This window comes from Patagioenas fasciata, chromosome 2 (genome assembly GCF_037038585.1).
Source record: "Patagioenas fasciata isolate bPatFas1 chromosome 2, bPatFas1.hap1, whole genome shotgun sequence".
NCBI lineage: Eukaryota > Metazoa > Chordata > Aves > Columbiformes > Columbidae > Patagioenas > Patagioenas fasciata.
This window is the reverse complement of record NC_092521.1, coordinates 162,125,417-162,143,767: the sequence shown is the minus strand read 5'-3', so window position 1 is coordinate 162,143,767 and position 18,351 is coordinate 162,125,417. Positions and strand designations below refer to the sequence as shown.

At 42.9% G+C, this 18,351-nt stretch overlaps 1 protein-coding gene across 13 annotated transcripts in view; it reads right to left on the bottom strand.

Moving 5' to 3' along the window:
- KMT2C (lysine methyltransferase 2C) overlaps positions 1–18,351 on the bottom strand; it is a 208,179-nt gene that overhangs the window by 12,878 nt on the left and 176,950 nt on the right. For 12 of the 13 annotated variants that reach the window (XM_065829905.2, XM_065829911.2, XM_065829907.2 and 9 more), the window contains 10 exons: positions 17,079–17,404; positions 14,694–16,516; positions 12,501–12,612; positions 11,600–11,678; positions 11,422–11,485; positions 9,305–9,537; positions 4,723–6,399; positions 3,007–3,219; positions 2,524–2,688; positions 679–820 (listed from right to left, as the gene is read on the bottom strand). In XM_065829905.2, coding sequence (XP_065685977.1) covers positions 679–820; positions 2,524–2,688; positions 3,007–3,219; positions 4,723–6,399; positions 9,305–9,537; positions 11,422–11,485; positions 11,600–11,678; positions 12,501–12,612; positions 14,694–16,516; positions 17,079–17,404 — 4,834 coding nt within the window. The remainder of the gene's footprint in view (positions 1–678; positions 821–2,523; positions 2,689–3,006; positions 3,220–4,722; positions 6,400–9,304; positions 9,538–11,421; positions 11,486–11,599; positions 11,679–12,500; positions 12,613–14,693; positions 16,517–17,078; positions 17,405–18,351) is intronic. The other variant, XM_065829908.2, reaches the window with a different exon arrangement.

Genomic DNA, 18,351 nt, shown 5'->3' with positions numbered 1-18,351 from the left:
AAGAGGCACTATAAAGTTTTATCTAATAGAAAGCCGTTTTAATTGACCAAATTACAAGTATCAAAAACCCCATGCTGATTACATACAGAGCCTGCTGAGGGTACATTTTGGGCAGATTGATTTTGAGCTCACTCAACCAACTGGTCGGTCATTTTACTGGACATAAAAAACTGACTTTAAGGTTTTCTTTTCCATTTCTTAAGGGTGCTTCTAGCTCTCAAGATGCTTTCAAAAGGGCACAGGGCAGAAGCTGTCATTTGACATTTCTCTTTAGTGACCAACGACAGAACCCGAGGGAATGGCAGGAAGATGTGCCAGGGGAGGTTTAGGCTGGACATGAGGAAAAGGTTCTTCACCCAGAGGGTGCTGGACACTGGAACAGGCTCCCCAGGGAGGTGTCACAGCCCCAAGCCTGACAGCGTCCAAGAAGAGACTGGACAACGTCCTCAGACACACGGTGTGAACTGTGGGGTTGTGCTGTGCAGGGACAGGAGTTGGACTCCATGATCCTTGTGGGTCCCTTTCCAACTCAGGACATTCTATGACATTATACCGGTGTAAAATAAGGCTGGATATTAATGATTACAACCTTAAAGAGTCTGGCATTCCAGTTACATATTTCGTAATTTGCTACAAGCATGACTCTTTTATTACAGAAACAATACGTATCAGTCTTACCGTCGTGACCTCCCAACATCCCAGCCTTGCCAGCCAGCTCCTCAGTGGTTGCGAAGCCATTTACCAACTTCTGGCAGGGCACCGGGGGCGGCGTGGGAGGAAGAGAAGCTGGGGGCGTCGGGGGATTGCTCAGATTGTTCTGCTGCATGAGAGTAAAGAACTGTAAATCGGCTGTGAAACACAAGGTGAAAACTCACATTCTAATACTAGATAATATAACCCACTCAAATACTTTTATACCTAGAGGCAGCACTGATAAGCAGCGATAATTAATTGTCAAGTATGTGACCCAATCCATAAAAGTATCTACTATAAAAGACACAACACTTTGCTTTTCTTGTACCAGTGATATTAACAGAGAAATAGTTTACACAATGCGTATGTATTACTGAAAGAAGATGTATCTAAATTATTTACAGAAAAGCACAGGGAATATTTTTAGGAATAGTTTGTGAGTCCCAACAAGTTCCTCCAGTTTAAGCAAAGGCCTGAACTTAAGACTGAGATCGCTATTCCGCACTGACTCTCCACCACCACAAACAAGTCAGCTTGCCCGATTTTCACTAAAAGAGAAGCTAATTCACATTGAGCTCAGGACGAGCTTTCACTGAAGCAGTTACCATGGAGAAGCAGATACTCTGCAAGTTCGCACTCCAGGCTACTTCTCACCAGCTTACTTAACTGCTCATATTTTAAATGAAAATTAAAGGAGAACTTCAGTACCTGTTCTTGTTGCAGTCATGCCTACAAAACTAATACTTATTATCCACTTTTGACCACAGCAGCTATTTCTGCTGGGATACATTCTCAGCTTACATGCTGTGTAAGGCTGGAGTAACCACCACTGGTTTTAAATAAGTTACTGAAGTTTTTATACAGGCTGTTTCAAAAAGATGGACCCAGTTTCAAAGCAGAGTGATTTCAAATTGGGTCCATCTTTCTGAAACACCCTGTGTTAGGCCAGCCAAGCAGCAGATTTGATTCTGTCTGTTTGCTATCTTGCTGCTCTGCCAATATTGCAGCTTTCATCTCAGAGACTGAGTTTTAAATTCAGGGGCTTATTAGCTCATCAACAGCCTATTTTGTTCAGAGTTCTCAGGGTCTTAGTTAGGGCCTAGTGGACAAATGAGGAAAGTCTTTTTCCCATTTAAATCGCATTAAGAAAAGCTTTAATGCTTTCAGTGAACTACGGCAAACCCAGCCTTTTCTGCTCCATAAAACTATAATTACAATTTTCACCATTTAGCACCCATTTGGAAAAGCAATACTTGTAGTTTTGAATTAGTTTACAACACAGTTCCCAGAACTGATTTCCACGTTCAGAGTAAAGCAACGGTGACTGTTTGGAGAAAAGGAGACTGAGGGGTGACCTCATTCATGTTTACAGATATATAAAGGGTGAGTGTCAGGAGGATGGAGCCAGGCTCTTCTCAGTGACAACCAGTGACAGGACAAGGAGTAATGGGTTCAAACTGGAACACAAGAGGTTCCACTTAAATTTGAGAAGAAACTTCTTCATGGTGAGGGTGGCAGAGCCTGGCCCAGGCTGCCCAGGGAGGTTGTGGAGTCTCCTTCTCTGCAGACATTCAAACCCGCCTGGACACCTTCCTGTGGAACCTCAGCTGGGTGTTCCTGCTCTGGCGGGGGGACTGGACTGGATGAGCTTTCCAGGTCCCTTCCAATCCCTGACATTCTGTGTTTCACCACTGCACCACCTAGCTAGTCTAGCAACAGAAAGCTATTTTCTTCTGCCTTCGTAAGAGGCAGGAACTCTACCCAACTATTAGTAATAAACGTCATGAACCTTTTCTCCCCACGCAATGGAAACGCAGAGTAAAGCCGCACCTTGTAAATGAGCTGGGAGTAGTAATCTGAAGCCCCATCAAGAGTAGCACTGCCAAAACTTCCTACAAGGCGATTTCCACCATTGAGCTGGCCGCTGCCATAGGGGAGAAAGTGTGCAAAGCTCACTCCAATTATTGGCTCCATCAAAGGCAGAAGAGAAAGTTGCTGTATTAAAACAAAAAAGTTAGAAATTAATATATTTATAACATAGAAGCATTGAAGATCTCCATACATCAGTAGAGCTGCCAGGCACCACACGGCTCTGAGACTGCCCAGCACCATGTCAGCACATCTTCCACACGGAAATAAACCCAAAACTTGAAATTTCTTGGTTGTGTGAAAGTTTGCATTTTCTTCACCCAGTACTCAAAAATTCATGATTCTTAATTATTAATTAATTAATTCATTCTTAATGACCAACTCCATTTTCAACAGGAGCAGGCCACTCTTCCAAGTGTTTTCATGCAGCACCTGCGTTCCTACCTGTTTTAACTGGATGAATGTATCAGCGTTCGGGTAAATCGCTTGTTTTTCCTCTTCCTCTTTTTTCCTTTTCTTGGACCGAGGAGCCGCCTTCTCTCCCGTCCTCTGAGCGCGCTTGTTTCTCTGCTTCTTGGTTTCAGGTCCTCCATCTGTTCTCTGCAGCTGGCTGTTACTGCACCCAAACGCACCTTGCATCTGGTTTCCTGCAGTTTGCTGGTCAAAGAATGGGAAGTGAAGCACAATTTTTGACATTTTAATACACAGTTCATTCAAATTTACTGCATGATCATCTAAAAGAACACACATGCTATAATAAATCTCATTGATAACCAACTGTATTTTACGGTTTGCTTCCTTTGCTGTCTCACTGGCAACTGTAACTGTCCCCACACACACAATAATGATTTATCGTTAACGCCAATGACATCTGAAAACGTCATTAAAAACTCACACACCAGAAAGATTTTCTTTTGAATACTTGCCAAAATAAAGTTACATGTGCATGCAACCGCAGAGATTTTCACGTGGCTATAATGAAAGGCAGACATGGGGACGGATAAAAGATGTGTAAGTTAATATGATACAAATGTATTTTGAGGTCAGTAACAAAAACAGCATAGTGAAACAATTCTGGTTTGTAACACTTGCCTAAATATGTACAGTATGAATTTGCAAAACCATATAGGTGTGGAAAAGCAATCAGAATGGGACTTGGTAATGTAGTAGACAGTGGTGAGCCAAAAGCAAGCCCCATTTCTTCTTGTCAGTTATTATTTTAAACAGCTTTCCATAACCCCCACAAGTGCTTTCACATATTCCTGTCATATATGTTTTAACTGTGAATCTTTAGCACCTACATTACCTGCTGCTCACAACTACCTTTATTTTTATTAGTCTTTATTTATTCTGAATGTGTTTAAATTTTGTTTCGAGGATGTATTAAGAATTTAGGCAGTCAAAACCAAAACTGAGTAGAGACTCAAGATTAAAATAAAACGACCAGCAAACCTAAGTGTAAAGTGTATCCTACCTGCACAGAAAGCAATTTCCTTTAGCTCTGTTTTTAAGAGCTTTATAAGTTGTTAAATCACATAATGCCACTAATATAAAGAATTAATGCCCCCTTCCATTAAAGTAAAATCCATTAGAAAAATATTCTGTAACGCAGAAATCCAGCAATTTTAGGAGATTTAACGATTTCATGCTTTTGATAAAAACCCGAGAGCATAGTCTCTATTAAAATTAGAGACAGCATATGATTTTCACGGGCAAAAAATGGGCATGGACTTGATTCATTCACAGAAGACTCCAGACCATGGTGCTGAAGGGGTGTGAGGCCCAGAAAAATCAGCATACAGATATACCATAGACTGTACAGAAACATCCTAATACGTAATTCAGAGTCATTACTCTTATAATCTTGCCTTAACCTTGGTAAACATTAGCAAGTGGCATTTTTAAAGATGACTATCTAGAGAAAAAAATAATTCCATTTTAATAATTTCTGAATGCACTGATCTATGCAGTCATATTCAAACTTGCTTTGTAACACATACGATTTACTCATGGAGAAAAGAGAGGAAGGGAGGTAAAAATTCCTCTGAGCTGCTTATTCCACCCTTGTGCAGGTAGGTTATCTCCCCATTTATTTCCAAACACCCGCAGTGAAGGCACAAACCAGCCTTTCCTTGTATAACACACCCAGCCCAGGCTCACCATTCCCTCAGCTGGATTCTGCTTCTCTGTTAACTTTGGATCCCCAGAAGCCTCCTCTTCTGTTCGGCCGCTGTTCTCCGATTTCTGATTTAGAAGAGACGAGGACTTCTTATTTTTAAGCAAGTGTTTCAGCAATTCGTTCCCCGACTCCCCTTTCGCTGCTGGGACGCTGGCTGGCTGTGCCGGACTCGGAGCTGAAGAGGCAGGTTGTGACGTGACCTTCTCTTCTTCCACCTTAAAACCGGCTGGATTTTCTGGTTTAGGCTCAGCTTGACCCGAGCATTGATCAGCTTCCGCCTTTTCTAGTTTAACTTCCTGAATGCTGGTGGGTGTATCTGGCGCAGCTTTTTCAGTCTCTGGATTTAGGCTGGGTGGTTTCTGGGGCTGGCACTCCAGCTCTGGAGAGCTCTGGCTCTCTCCTGCATTGGAGGTTGATGGGCCCGTTATCTCCGCTGACTCTTGCTCATCTTGATGACGTGAAAGTTCATTGGGGGTGTTAACTGTGGGGGTGGAGGTAGAATCAGAAATGGTTGGAGTTGATGGCGCGGTTATATCCGAATGCGGAGTTGACGGGGCTTTTATTGACTCAGCATCATCGTCCTTTTTCTTTTTCCGTGTCCTTTTCTTTTTTCCCTTCTCCTCAGGGATGATGTCAGAATACAGCTGGATGAGAGACTGGCTGGACCCAGGGAAGTTTGCTGCCTGGGGCGCACCAGTGTCCGAACCACACGGGGCAGCGCTGCCGAGCACTGCAGGGGAAGGTACAGCCGAAGCAAATGGAGACCTGACTTGGTTCTGCGTGAAGGTGGCCCCAGGGAGATTCCCATGAGTTTGTTTTACGTTGTGGAAATTAGGGGCTCCACCTGGAATGGCAGATCCATCGGGTCCAAAAGCTGTAGGTCCCACTGGCCTTCGCTCACCGCTTTGCATAAAATTTGTGGCGGGAGGCGAGGTCACAGGACCTTGCTGCAGGATCTGCCCCATCTGCTGCTGTTGGTGCTGTGGAGACTGCTGAAGAGGTCGGGGGGCTGGTATGAAATCACAAGGTAAATCGGAATTAAAGAAAGGTATCTGAGATAAGGGCGGTTTGTTATTTAATTCAGAGCCCATCATACCGTGCTGCTCCAGTTCCATTCTCTGCTGCAAAGCCCTCTGTCGATCCACCTCCTGCATGAGCTGAATGCGTTGCCGTTCCTGTTGCTCTCGTAAACGCTCCTTTCTTTCCCGCTCTTGAAAACTTTCACTAAAAGGGTTATTGTCCTCAAACTCCACCCTCGGTGGTGGCCCTGACTGTGCAGTTGCGTTTGGAGCAGGCACAGGAGCTGGTGTACCAGGAGTAATTGGCAACGGCGTCATTGGAGGCTGCATCCTTGCTGGGTTAATGGAAATATGACTCGCAGGGGGATTTCCAGGTTGCCACCCGGATAAGTTTGGCATCCTGGTTGGGTTGGATTGCCCAGGGATCACCACTGCGTGTTGCTGATGCTGGAGCTGTTGTGCTACCATGGGGAAGCTTTGTTGATTCATTGCTGGTGACGCTCCTCCTGGAACCATTGGCGGTGGAGCCTGGACAGCAGGTATCATCGCGTGGGGGGCCATCCCGCACTGCTGCTGCTGCTGCTGCTTGATTCGATATTCCTCAATTAGTTCCGCATGCTCTTTCTGCTGCTTTCGAATCTAGAAATTAAAAAAGTCATTATTCATCTCTGACATGTACTATGTAAGCGGTATAAAACGTGTAACTCACCATTATCATTTCAGTAGACAATGACCTGCAGGCAAAACCAGCATTTCTGCACAGCCTTATTTTTGCTCCATTTTAAAGGCTAAAAGCCGTTATTTAATCAGAAATACTATCCATCTCAACATTTCAGAAAAAATAACAGTGGCTCCAAGCGCAATTTATGTACCAAGACTACACTGTGCTACAGAATACACAAACCTAAACCAAAAACGGTCCTTGTCCTACAGATCTTATCAGCCATGTACAGCAAAACAGTTGGGAACAGGGAGGGAAAAGGAAGCGGTGAGGTGGATGAACTTCAGAGATAAGTGAAGATTTTTAAAATATGTAATTCAAAAGTTTGTGGCAAAACAGCGAGGTACGTTCCCATTTATTGACAGGCAGATGCTCAAACATCACACGCAGCAGCTGAAAATGGCTTGAAAATTTAAAATTTTAGGATGAAAATAAACTCAAGTTGGACATTAAATGTTAAGCCTAGTAGTTTATTTTTAAGGCAAGCAGGAGAAGCCAATGGGAAGATACAACAGTGTCAACCAGAAAAGAAAGAGCATTTCAGAAACATAACAGGTACCAGCTATACCACTCTGAAAAAATAAGAGGCTTCGTAATCCACCGTTTAATAACACATATGTTATGGAAAATCTCTCTCTCACTTCTGTTCATTAGATTGTGACTTTCACTACTTCTCTTTGCTGTTTGTATGACAGAAAAAGTCCATACCATAATTAAAATGTTTGATAGCACTCTCCTTTATCATAGGCAAGGGACTAACCGGAAAGCTCAGTACAACAGAGATACTACAGGAGAAACTCCAGAATGCAGGACCAGAAGGCTATTTATGTGGTAATCTCAGGTCCAAGATCATTTATAAGATCTGGCTTGGCACTGACGCCATCAGGGCCACTGCATAAACCCATCGACGGGATGGATCTGCACGGCTCAGTCCAGCGCTCTGGGACTGATCGGTGGGTGCAGAGCATGAAACTCCTCTTGGCTCCGCACACCTGGACCACCATGTCCTCCCAGCATCTGCAGGGGCCCATCAGCCACGGGGCTGTACCTGGAATGAGCTGAGATCTGAGAGGACCCAACGACACCCTGCACAGATCAAGCCGGTGATGCTAGCAGTGTGTGGGAGAACTACAAGCAGAGCTGATGAGCGTGGGCTCCACGCCACCCACAGCAGTTGAAGTGTCCTGGTCGCAGGGGCAACGCGGCTGTGTCTGCACGGCTCTGCTCAGCACCCGCCACCCAAACCCATGCTGCACATCAGCTCCGGGATCTTAGAGCCCTTCTTCTATATATACATAAAGACTTGGCCTTTTTCAAAAACTAACAGAAGCTTGATTACAGCAGAATTACTTGATCTGATTTGAAAGAACAGCGAATTGCTTCAAATAGAAGGTCCTTAAAAATATACTTCAAGAAAACCCTATTTAAGCTCCTACTAGGTGTGTAACAAAGTGCTGTTTAGCCTGTGGACAACTGGTCTAAATCAGTGGTTGGAGGGGAATGAATGGCATTTACCAGCAGTATATCAAAGTTATGTTAAAAGATGAAAAATAAAAGAACCTTAATTCTGGGTCACTAAGTGAATCTGCCAGCAATGTCATGATTAGCAGCTATTACTTCAGCACCACTCCACTGTAAGACTAGATTGATGTATGTATAAGACTGGTTAAAGTGATTTCTTTTGCACTTTTTCTACTTTATGATTCATTGTGGAACGGAAAAAAGAAAAAGGAAGAAATGATGTGGACAGAATTTATCTGCTCTATCCCCCTTCCACATAGTGGAGACAAGCCAACTAATATTCTACCCAGTGCATACCCAGTCTTGAAGCAACACAGGAGCAAGAACTTGAGGGTCATTTGAAGCCATCTGCTCCCAGTTTTTCCCCTCATAATAATAAAGGATAATTCTAAAGTATTTTCACGTTCAGCATGTCTGACTGTGAAAGGATTTTCCACCCAAACTGTAAGGAAACATCATACCAGATAATTTATAAATGATGTCTTGAACACAGCATTCAGTACTCTTGGCCAAACCGTACATTGATCAAAACTATCACGGGTCTAACTTTAATCTCACTTACTATAATCACTGTTACATGATGAAGCAACTGAAATTCCTACTGAATATAATGAAAGAAAAAACCAAAACAACCCAGTGAAAGTGGTTACACGTTGGAATGGGGCCCAGAGAGGCTGGATAGTCTACCCTTGGAGACTTAGAATACTTGACTGATAAGGTACATGAGGCTAATTCTGTTTTCATCAGGAGACCAGACAATCTCCAGATGTCCCTTTGACCTGTAATCTTCTATAACAGGAACTAGACAGATCATAAAACTACACTAACATTAAAGATTTAACAAAAAGAGCTTTTCGAACAATAACATTTAACTGGTGTATAACCAAGAGGTTCTGATCACACAAGGACACCTGGAAACACCCGAGCTATGAGGTTCATTCAAGCCTGAAACACAGAGCCCGACACCCCCAGAATTTCCTCCTTTGCAGCCTGAATCTTTCATTTATGCTTTTCATGGTGTCAGGAACTCCGATGCAAATCGTTTTGCTAAGCAACCTCTCCTCTTCCCAAAGCACAGCTTTTTGTCCTACCTCTTGCTGTAGCGTGTTCTCCTACAACTCATGTCACCAGCAATTCAGGGTAATGCTGTTACACACAAAATATGACAGGGAGTGGCTCCCTTTAAACAAGTTCCACTGTATTTAAGCATTTCAGCTCATCTTTTAGGAGATTTAAAGCAGTGAGTTGTACCAGTATGACAGCTTAGTATTAAGGTGATCGGTTTTGATTCCAGATGATTACCTGTTCCAGCTGTTTCTGGACCATACTTTGCTGCTCAGTAACATGTTTAAGCTGTTCTGCGTCTTCTTCTGGGAACTCGCGGCCAGCTTTCTTGGCTGTTCGCTGTTTTGCTGAGAGTGCCTTTTTCGATTTCCTATGTGCTCCAATTTGCTCCTCCAGGTACTTCTGTTGCATTTGAAGAAGCTGCTGTGTATCTTGCAGCCATTCTTCGTATTGCTTTCGTTGAGAATCATCTAAACAGAAGTGATATAAAATATGATCTCATCCTTGGGTTGAGTTCTCAACCCTATGTTTTAGACACAAAGTTTATCAGGTTCTCCCCTTGTTTTATGAAACTGTTGACCGAGTTCAGCCAAATTAGACAGAGGAGTTGAGCCCTCAAGACATACTAAGCTCTTGGAGTGATTTGAGTAAAGCAGACAGAGATCCAAATTACTGCCTTTATTGACAGAAAGCAGTTTTAACTTTAGTCCCTTACTTTCAAGAGACACCAGCCCACTGTCTAAGCAATAAATGTGTGCTTGCTGACTTTGGAAGCAGCTACAGAACCTGGTGGTCCCTGCCCTGCCATGGAAGATGGGACGTGGAAAGACTCTGAAAGTGCCCAGGTAGAGGTAAAGACATCAGGGAGTAAGGACACCAATCTACAGGAAACACTGCCTTATTAATTCTAGCGCCTGCAGAAGAGTTTTGTACATAAAAATCTATTTTTATTACTACTTCACAGAAAAAAAATCTTCAACATCCATCAAATATTCATGAAATGAAAGAAAGATATTGCCGCCTTTGTAAAAATAACCTTCTCTCAGTCTTCCGCACCGGTGCCTTTTGCTCCCCGCAAACAAACGTTCTCTCATTTAGGTTGTAACTGGGCCATTACTCTTTTTAAAAATGAGCAATGCTCATCTGCTATGAGCTCTCAGATGTTTTTCTCAAGGCAAAACAATCCTGTCTGGTAACATTTGATCCGCAATACGCCCAGAAGGCAAAGGAGTGGGTCTGGTGACCAGATCTTGTGTCATGATCGCATCGTGGCAGCGAGCTGGGTAGCCAGGAATACAGCGTGGATTTTCCTTGTAAAGATAGCTTGTTTAACAAAGATTCCTACACAACAGTGTGATTTCAATATAACCATGTGCTCCAGGTCCCCACCACCATCTACTTTAACAGCCACTGTGGTAGGAAAAGCCATTGACTCCAGCAGCTCAACAAAATCAATTTGGAGGCAGCTGCAGTCTCAAGGGGCGCCCATTCTTTCAACAATAAGTTCTGCAAAACTAATCGCCTGAAGGGACAATTAAGTGGAAATGATGGAGAACAACTGCAGATGGGAGCAACATGAAAGTGCAAATGAAAGTACTGAAGTATTAACAAGTTCCAGGTAAGAGGAACTACTGCTCAACAGAGGAACAGATTTTCTCGAGTGCGGTGAACCATCACCGCCCCCAATCAGAGCGAAGCCACCGCTGAGTGCCACAGCTAATTTCACCAATAATTAATACAGAAAACACTACTAAAGCTTCTCATGGCATATTTAGCGCTGCTATTTTAGTTACTGGGAAAGGCAAAGGTCTTCTGTACTTTATTTATAAATATCAAGTAAAGTTTTTACAGTGACAGAAACACTTTTTTACACATGGTCTTCCTCTCCCACCATAGGCTCAGTTTTAATTTCTGATAACAAATCTTCTTCTCATCATAAAGACTAGGACTTCTAATTGATCGAGGGCAAGCAGAAATAAAGAATGCAAAATACTATGTATTTCTGCTTTCAAAAATTGTGGTTCTCGGCCAGTCTTGCTTAACTAATGCCCGGTGTGTCTGTCAGTCAATAGATTACTATACTCCCACAAACCCAACTAATGATAATTTTCTGTTTATTCTCTTCCTGTCTTTCCTCATGGTGTTTTTTTCTGAGATAGCTTTCTAGAAAAAAATGTTAGTATCTTTTACTATGTTCCACTTTCTTAATTGGTACCATAACGATGAAATGACACAATTTTAAAGGTGGTTTTTTTTTTTGAGACATGAGCTATTTATGGTCATTTTATTTAAAAAAAACAACAAAACTACAGAACGAAACATAACATGAAATAAATGATCCAATCTGTACTTACTGACAAAACCAGGACCAAAATTTGGAGGGTTAGGTCGAGACATCTGAGGTGTCAAACTTCCGTCCTAGAAATTTCAGGAAAGCATAGACAAGGAAATTAAATCATGATTCAATTTAACCCCTCACTAGTTATCATTATGAAGCAATTCTGTTGTAACCCCCCTATTAAGTTGTATTACCTGGGTAATCGCCTGCTGCATGTGATTTTGGCCATCGCTGGTCTGAGCCCCTGGCACTGGCTGACCCATAAAGGGAAACCTATTGATATATAAACACAAAATGGAAATATCATTTGAAAAACTGGTGGGTATTTTAGGGGAGAGACAACCTTGTGTTTCACTGAGCTTAAACAAAGCATCCAGATATTTTACAGACATTTGCCTGAACTTCTGTACCAAAATTTTTCAACATCTGGAGGATACTAATTCTCATTTGATGCTACAACATTTCGCTGTTGGATGAAACTATTGCATTTTACACTTGTCAAAGAGATTAAGTATGACGTACTGTGCTAGAACAGTGAAGGTATACAAAAAAAACCCACCAAAATGGATCTGAATTTTATATATAATGATACAAAATAACAAAAGAGAGAGGTTTAACAGATTTAGATATCATGGTGAAGCCTGCACTGTTCATAGCTCTTTTTGTCCTCAGAACAGATTTAAGAAAGGATGAAACTTCCATTACTTGGGCTAAATCTTAATTGTAGTTGGCATTAAATGATAGGCTGCAACATGAGGTTAATGGTTACATGGCCATCAAGAGTTTTCAAACACAATGCACAGGAGATAAGTGGAAAAACAAGAAAAGCATCAGCAGTGAAGCCAGGTTGACTCTTCTGACTGATGACATTACAACTGGAACACAAGTCTCATTAGTTTTATAAAATATATATGGTTTCCACAGCCACACTGGTTTTATTCTTCGGAGGTCATTTTGTATTAGCATGGCCTATGAAGTATGACAAAAATATCTTTTCCCACTTTGCAATTTTCCATTTCCAGTGCGGTTTCCCTTAGCTCTAACATTTCCTTTTACATTTTGTAGCCCTAACGAATGGTGTCAAGCGTTGCCTACCTGTTCATAACCATCGGTGGCATCCCCATGTTACTCTGCGCCATGACTTTGTTGATCCCCTTAAGAGCCACCATTTTTGCTTTCATGATGGGATCAGTAATTGCATCAAAGTCTATAAAAGAAAAACAGTAAAAGTGTATTACATGGCTGAACATCACATGTTATTAACTGGAACTGACTTATTTAGATCTAGTTCATGCATCAATCATCGGTAAAACAACATCGCCGCATTACTATTTCACACTACTTGTCTTCTCCACTTTAAAATTCACGGTTAATATGTAGTTTCCTATATTCCGAAAGGAAAGTTAGTCCAGCAGCACCTGTTCTTCTCAGTCATCACATGCAAAGAAAAAAGCAGGTCAGTCTGAGAAGGGCTCTAAACCAAACTTGGCCTATGACCCAAGAGGTTAATAAATTCTATTTACAGGTTTAAGAATCATGAAGATGAGTTGTTACTGTGAGTGAGTTCAGTTGACAAAACTGACACAGCACCACTAACGCACAAAGAAAACCTGTTTAGTGGCACTGTAATTACCGGTAGCACTACAGGTAGAAGCCACATACAGCACCTGAAAAGACCATTAACATGGAGAACTTGGCCTCTTTCCTGCCGTCCCTCCCAGGACAAATGGGATTATGGAACGGCTGAGGTTGGGAGGGATCTCTGGAGGGCACTGCACCCCCTGGGGTGGCTACAGCACGTCCTGGCCACACCACAGATAATGAACTGTGATTCAGGGGGCAGGTTAGATTTGTCTTCTGAACCAATAGCCTTGATGGCCAGTGAAGTCACAAATAACACATTTCTAAAAATTTACTTTTTCATCAGTAACAAATAATAGTGATGGTCTTGCTCTGAATGCTCAAACTGCTATGTTATATTAAACTGGAAACTACAGTTTATTTAAACACTTTGAGTATGTGCAGAGTTCATAGAATCACAGAATGTCAGGGGTTGGAAGGGACCTCAAAAGCTCATCCAGTGCAATCCCCCACCGGAGCAGGAACACCCAGCTGAGGTTCCACAGGAAGGTGTCCAGGCGGGTTTGAATGTCTGCAGAGAAGGAGACTCCACAACCTGCCTGGGCAGCCTGGGCCAGGCTCTGGCACCCTCACTGAGAAGAAGTTTCTTCTCAAATTTAAGTGGAACCTCCTGTGTTCCAGTTTGTACCCACTGCCCCATGTCCTATCACTGGTTGTCACCGAGAAGAGCCTGGCTCCATCCTCCTGACACTCACCCTTCACATATTTATAAACATTAATGAGGTCACCCCTCAGTCTCCTCTTCTCCAGCTCCAGAGCCCCAGCTCCCTCAGCCTTTCCTCACACAGGAGATGCTCCACTCCCTTCAGCATCTTTGTTGCCCTGCGCTGGACTCTTTCCAGCAGTTCCCTGTCCTTCTGGAACTGAGGGGCCCACAACTGGACACAATATTCCAGGTGTGGTCTCACCAGGGCAGAGTAGAGGGGCAGGAGAACCTCTCTGACCTACTGACCACCCCCTTTCTAATCCACCCCAGGTACTGGAGTGGCCTTCCTGGCCACAAGGGCCCAGTGCTGGCTCATGGTCACCCTGCTGTCCCCAGGACCCCCAGGTCCCTTTCCCCTACACTGCTCTCTAATAGGTCACTCCCCAACTTATACTGGAACCTGGGGTTGTTCCCTACCCCTATGCAAGACTCTATTGGTAATATTTCTCGGTCATTCCTGGATTGTGAGTTAGTAACACAGCTTTTAATAATCCCTTTCCTTAAGACAAACTAACACTGAAAAAAAATGTAATAAACCAACCATAAGCAGAAAATTGATAGATCAAACATCAAAAGGTCAGCTAATGCACTTCATCATCTAATTTTGTTTACAAAGGGTGCGTTTAGTCCACAACACATATGAGAAATCGAAGTATAAGAAGAATACGTGACAGAATTGATGTCAGAAAAATTAGCAGTAACACAGTTACCCTTGATCCTGGTAAAACCAACAGCAGCCTTGCCACAAGGGTTCAAAATTTCACCTACACGCTCCATTTCCAGACACCCAATGTACAACTAGACAAGCTCGTTTTTGTTATGCCACCCTCAAGCTCCAAGCATCTACCTGTTTCCTTCAGTTCTATTGATTATTTAACTATTTAGTCCTGTGTTTTTATACAACTAACTGGGACACGCACACCAGTAGATCAGCCACGTACCAATATTGGGGAAAAAGGGCTCCGAGCGTTGGCGAATCATGGCTTGCATCTGTCGCTGCTGCTGCTGCTCCTGTCGCTCCTGATCCAAAAGGTCCTGCAGAAGAAGCGGCTGTTCCTCCAGCAGAAGTGGTCGCTCTCGATTTTGTTGCTGAGCTAATGGTTGAGGAAGCATCATCTGTTGGGGCCCAGATATGCCACTAGGGCCCGGACGATTTGTTACAGCCACAGCTTGATTAGACGTCTGTCCCGTCCCAAAGTTATGATTAGCTGTCTGACCCTGAATAAATCCTGCATTGGGTGACCCTTGAGAAAAATTATGGTTTATGCGTGGAACCATGGCCAAATTGGAATTTAAAGTGTTCTCCAAGATCTGTCCGCCAGGTGTCATGAGTGTTTGTGGAATACCTGGTGCGTGGTTCATTTGTGGTGTTGGCAAAGACTGAGATGGAGATCCCAGAGTCGTCGCTTCGGTGTTATCGGAGCTTTCGTTAGCCAGCAAACTGGAGAGGACTGGTGTGGACCCAGAAATACTGCAGGAGCTTACTGCTCCTTGGACAGGCAGTGAAGCAGATCCCTGAGCATCCGGACTGGACACAGTTGCTTCTTGACTAGGAACAGCAGTGGTTTTATCAGGGAATTCTGGGTTAGCAGGCTGTGCGGGAGCCTTTTCTCCATCCTTTAGCTCCACTTCAGCAGCCTGTTGAGTACTTGTGGATTCAGCATTTCCCTCACTTTTTTCATTTTCATTCTTCTTTTCCTCCTGAGTGTTTGGGGAAAGTACTTCTGTTTTAATTTCATCTTTTGCAGCAGATTTCTTCTGTGGAGACTGAGTCTCGGGAGGGGAAACAGTTTTATCACTTTGTTCTTTCTGTTTTGGTTCTTCTGTCTTGCCCTGGATATCTAGTTTGTCATCAATGGGGACACTAAGATCTAGCTCTTCATTAAACATTCCTTTCTTATCCCCCACATCAAGGTCTGGGTCTGTGTATGCAATTATATCGAATTCCCCAGATCTTAGAAGATCATCAAGGTGAGGATCATTGGTTTCCAAATTATCTAAAGTGTCCAGTTCATCTCCTTTCCCATCCTCTGTGTCTAGATTTAAATTTTCCAGATCCTCATCATCTAAATCCTTGACTTCAACCCCCTCAAGGTCTTTCACATCCAAATCCTTTACAGCAGGATCATCAGGATCCAGCTTTTCTTCTAGACCATCACTTGGCTGGTTGGGAATCTGCAAATTTGCAGATTCATCACTTGGTGCAGACGTAGACAAAGGTGGTCCTGGGAACGCATCAGCAACTGGTGGGTGACTTAGAGAACGTATTACAAGTGCAGGTGGGTTGTCAGGATTGATTTGATCCTGTTGGGATTGTGGCATGTGCTCCAAACTCGTTGACATCTGCAACTGGTTAGGTAGAGCTTGCGAATTATGTCTCAATGGTTCTGCCTGTCTGGGGCCCGGGAACTCCTGCCTGGGTATGAACCCCGCGTGTCGCTGGTGTTGCGCTGCTGCATCCATCACGTTTGGAGCGGAAGGATTAAAAGGCAGCCTCGGCCTCCCGTCAGGAGCTCTGTGCCGTAACTCGATAAACGCCTGACCCAAGATGTTGTGCTGCTGAACTGGAATTCCCTGCGGAGGAAAGTGTTGAGAGATCCCGGAGGCGTTGTTCATTTGCGGGTTGCTCACTGGCCGAGGCATGTCAATAGACAGAGATCTTCTGAGCTGCGGGGGAACTCCAGGGCGTTGCATCGGCTGCTGAGGACCCAGGAAACGCTCTTGACCTGATGGTGGACCATGGCCACCTCCTGGAAACCCGTATCTGAAATCAAATATGAAAGACTAAATCATCTTTGGGGTTTTTTTTGGTCTCAGGACTGCCTAGTCTGGCATATCTGACTAAATAGCTATTCACCAAAATGCTTTACATGATGCATTCATTAAGATATTTACATAAATATTTTGAATAATTATGCTTACATTTAAATGAGCTTTATGACTACAATAAAATAATTGCTTTAATTATGTTTAATAAACAACCTGTTTTCAATTCCAGTAATAATAATAATGGATAGAAAACACTGACATTAAGAACTATCTTCATAAATAAACTACATGTTCATGCAACTCAGTGTAAAAAAATAATATTGTGTGGATTTACAAGCTACTGAAATAAATCCAAAATACTGAAAAAGATTAATCCTGAGATGCAATGTACGTCAGTACTGGCATTCATTTTACACACAGCATTCACAGTAAAAATGGCACAGGCAGAAGTTGATGTTTGATAACATATTCATTATAAATGAAAACAAGATATTATAATTTCTGTAAATGTACAACTACCTTGTAATATTCTGGGCTTAGGAGAAGAAAGAGCTTACCTAAGGCCATGAGGTCTCATCCCCATGGTGTTCATATCACCTGGAAACTGGGGCCTGTTGAACTGCCCATCGGCGGGAAATGGTCCACGTTGGTCTTTTGGGTACACGGCGAACCTTGGTCCGCCCGGAGGGACAACAGAGGACCGAATATTCCCAGGGTACGGAGGAGGAGGGCGGTTAAAAATCTGATTTAAGTTGTCTTGCTGCCAATGCTGAAGAGGAGCTGCATGAGCAGGAGCTGCTGCCTCCTGCAAGGCCTTTTCCTGACGAACCGCGTTCTTCTTCTGCTGCTGTTGCTGTAGAATAATTTCGCGTAATTTCTGGCGCTGTTTTAAAAAGAAAAAGAATCATGGTGCTTGACACTGCAGCTGATGTATTTTGAAGTGTTACACTCTGCTAGGTTAAGCCTTTTGGAGGAAAGAACCTATGGTAACCAAGTCATAAATTAGAAGAAGGATCAAATGGTGCAAGATGCTGGTAATGCAACTTAATCTCCAGACCTCTTGTGAAAGTGTACAGTGTAAACACATTTTACCAACTAACATATAAGCAACTCTTTTCCTTCTTCTATTCCAATAACACAGGTCCTTTTATCACATGAAAAAAGTGCATTCTGAGGCAGAAAGGTGACTAGAGGTCCACTGAATAAAATTCAGCAAGAAGATTACAGGAAAGCTGCAGAATTTACCCTGATTCTGTGTAATAAATCTTATCAATTTTTCTCAATATATCCACTTCCCATGGCTGCTTCCAAACAAAAGACTGAGCAGTTTTCCACAAGCTGAATGTAATTCTGTGTCTCAGGAAGAGCTGTTTGCCAAACCGCACTGGCAAAAGCCTGGAGTGAACGCGCCTCCAGAAAAACAGTGACCAATAGTAAGATTCACCTCAACACACCAGCCAGCTGAAGAAACAAGATGTCTAGTCTGAGATCTTTGCCTCTACTCCCATTTTCAGCCAGTGAACAAGTCACTGACAATCAGTTCTATATCTCATCTATTATAGCATAGAATTAATTGTCTTTTCAAGGTGTTTTTTTCTCACACTGTAAATAAAAGAGCTATTACAGATCAACCATCTATATCTTCAATGGCTTCAAAGAAGGTCTTTGCTTCCTTTTCAAATCTTCTCCTCCAAACTCCTTAAAAGTATCGATGTTTCTATCGTCTATATTTTGTGGTTCTATTCAGGAGGACCAAATTAAAACACTAAGTGAATGAAGATAATTCTATATTATATACCTGTGTTTAATGGCAAGGAACTCCAAATATTA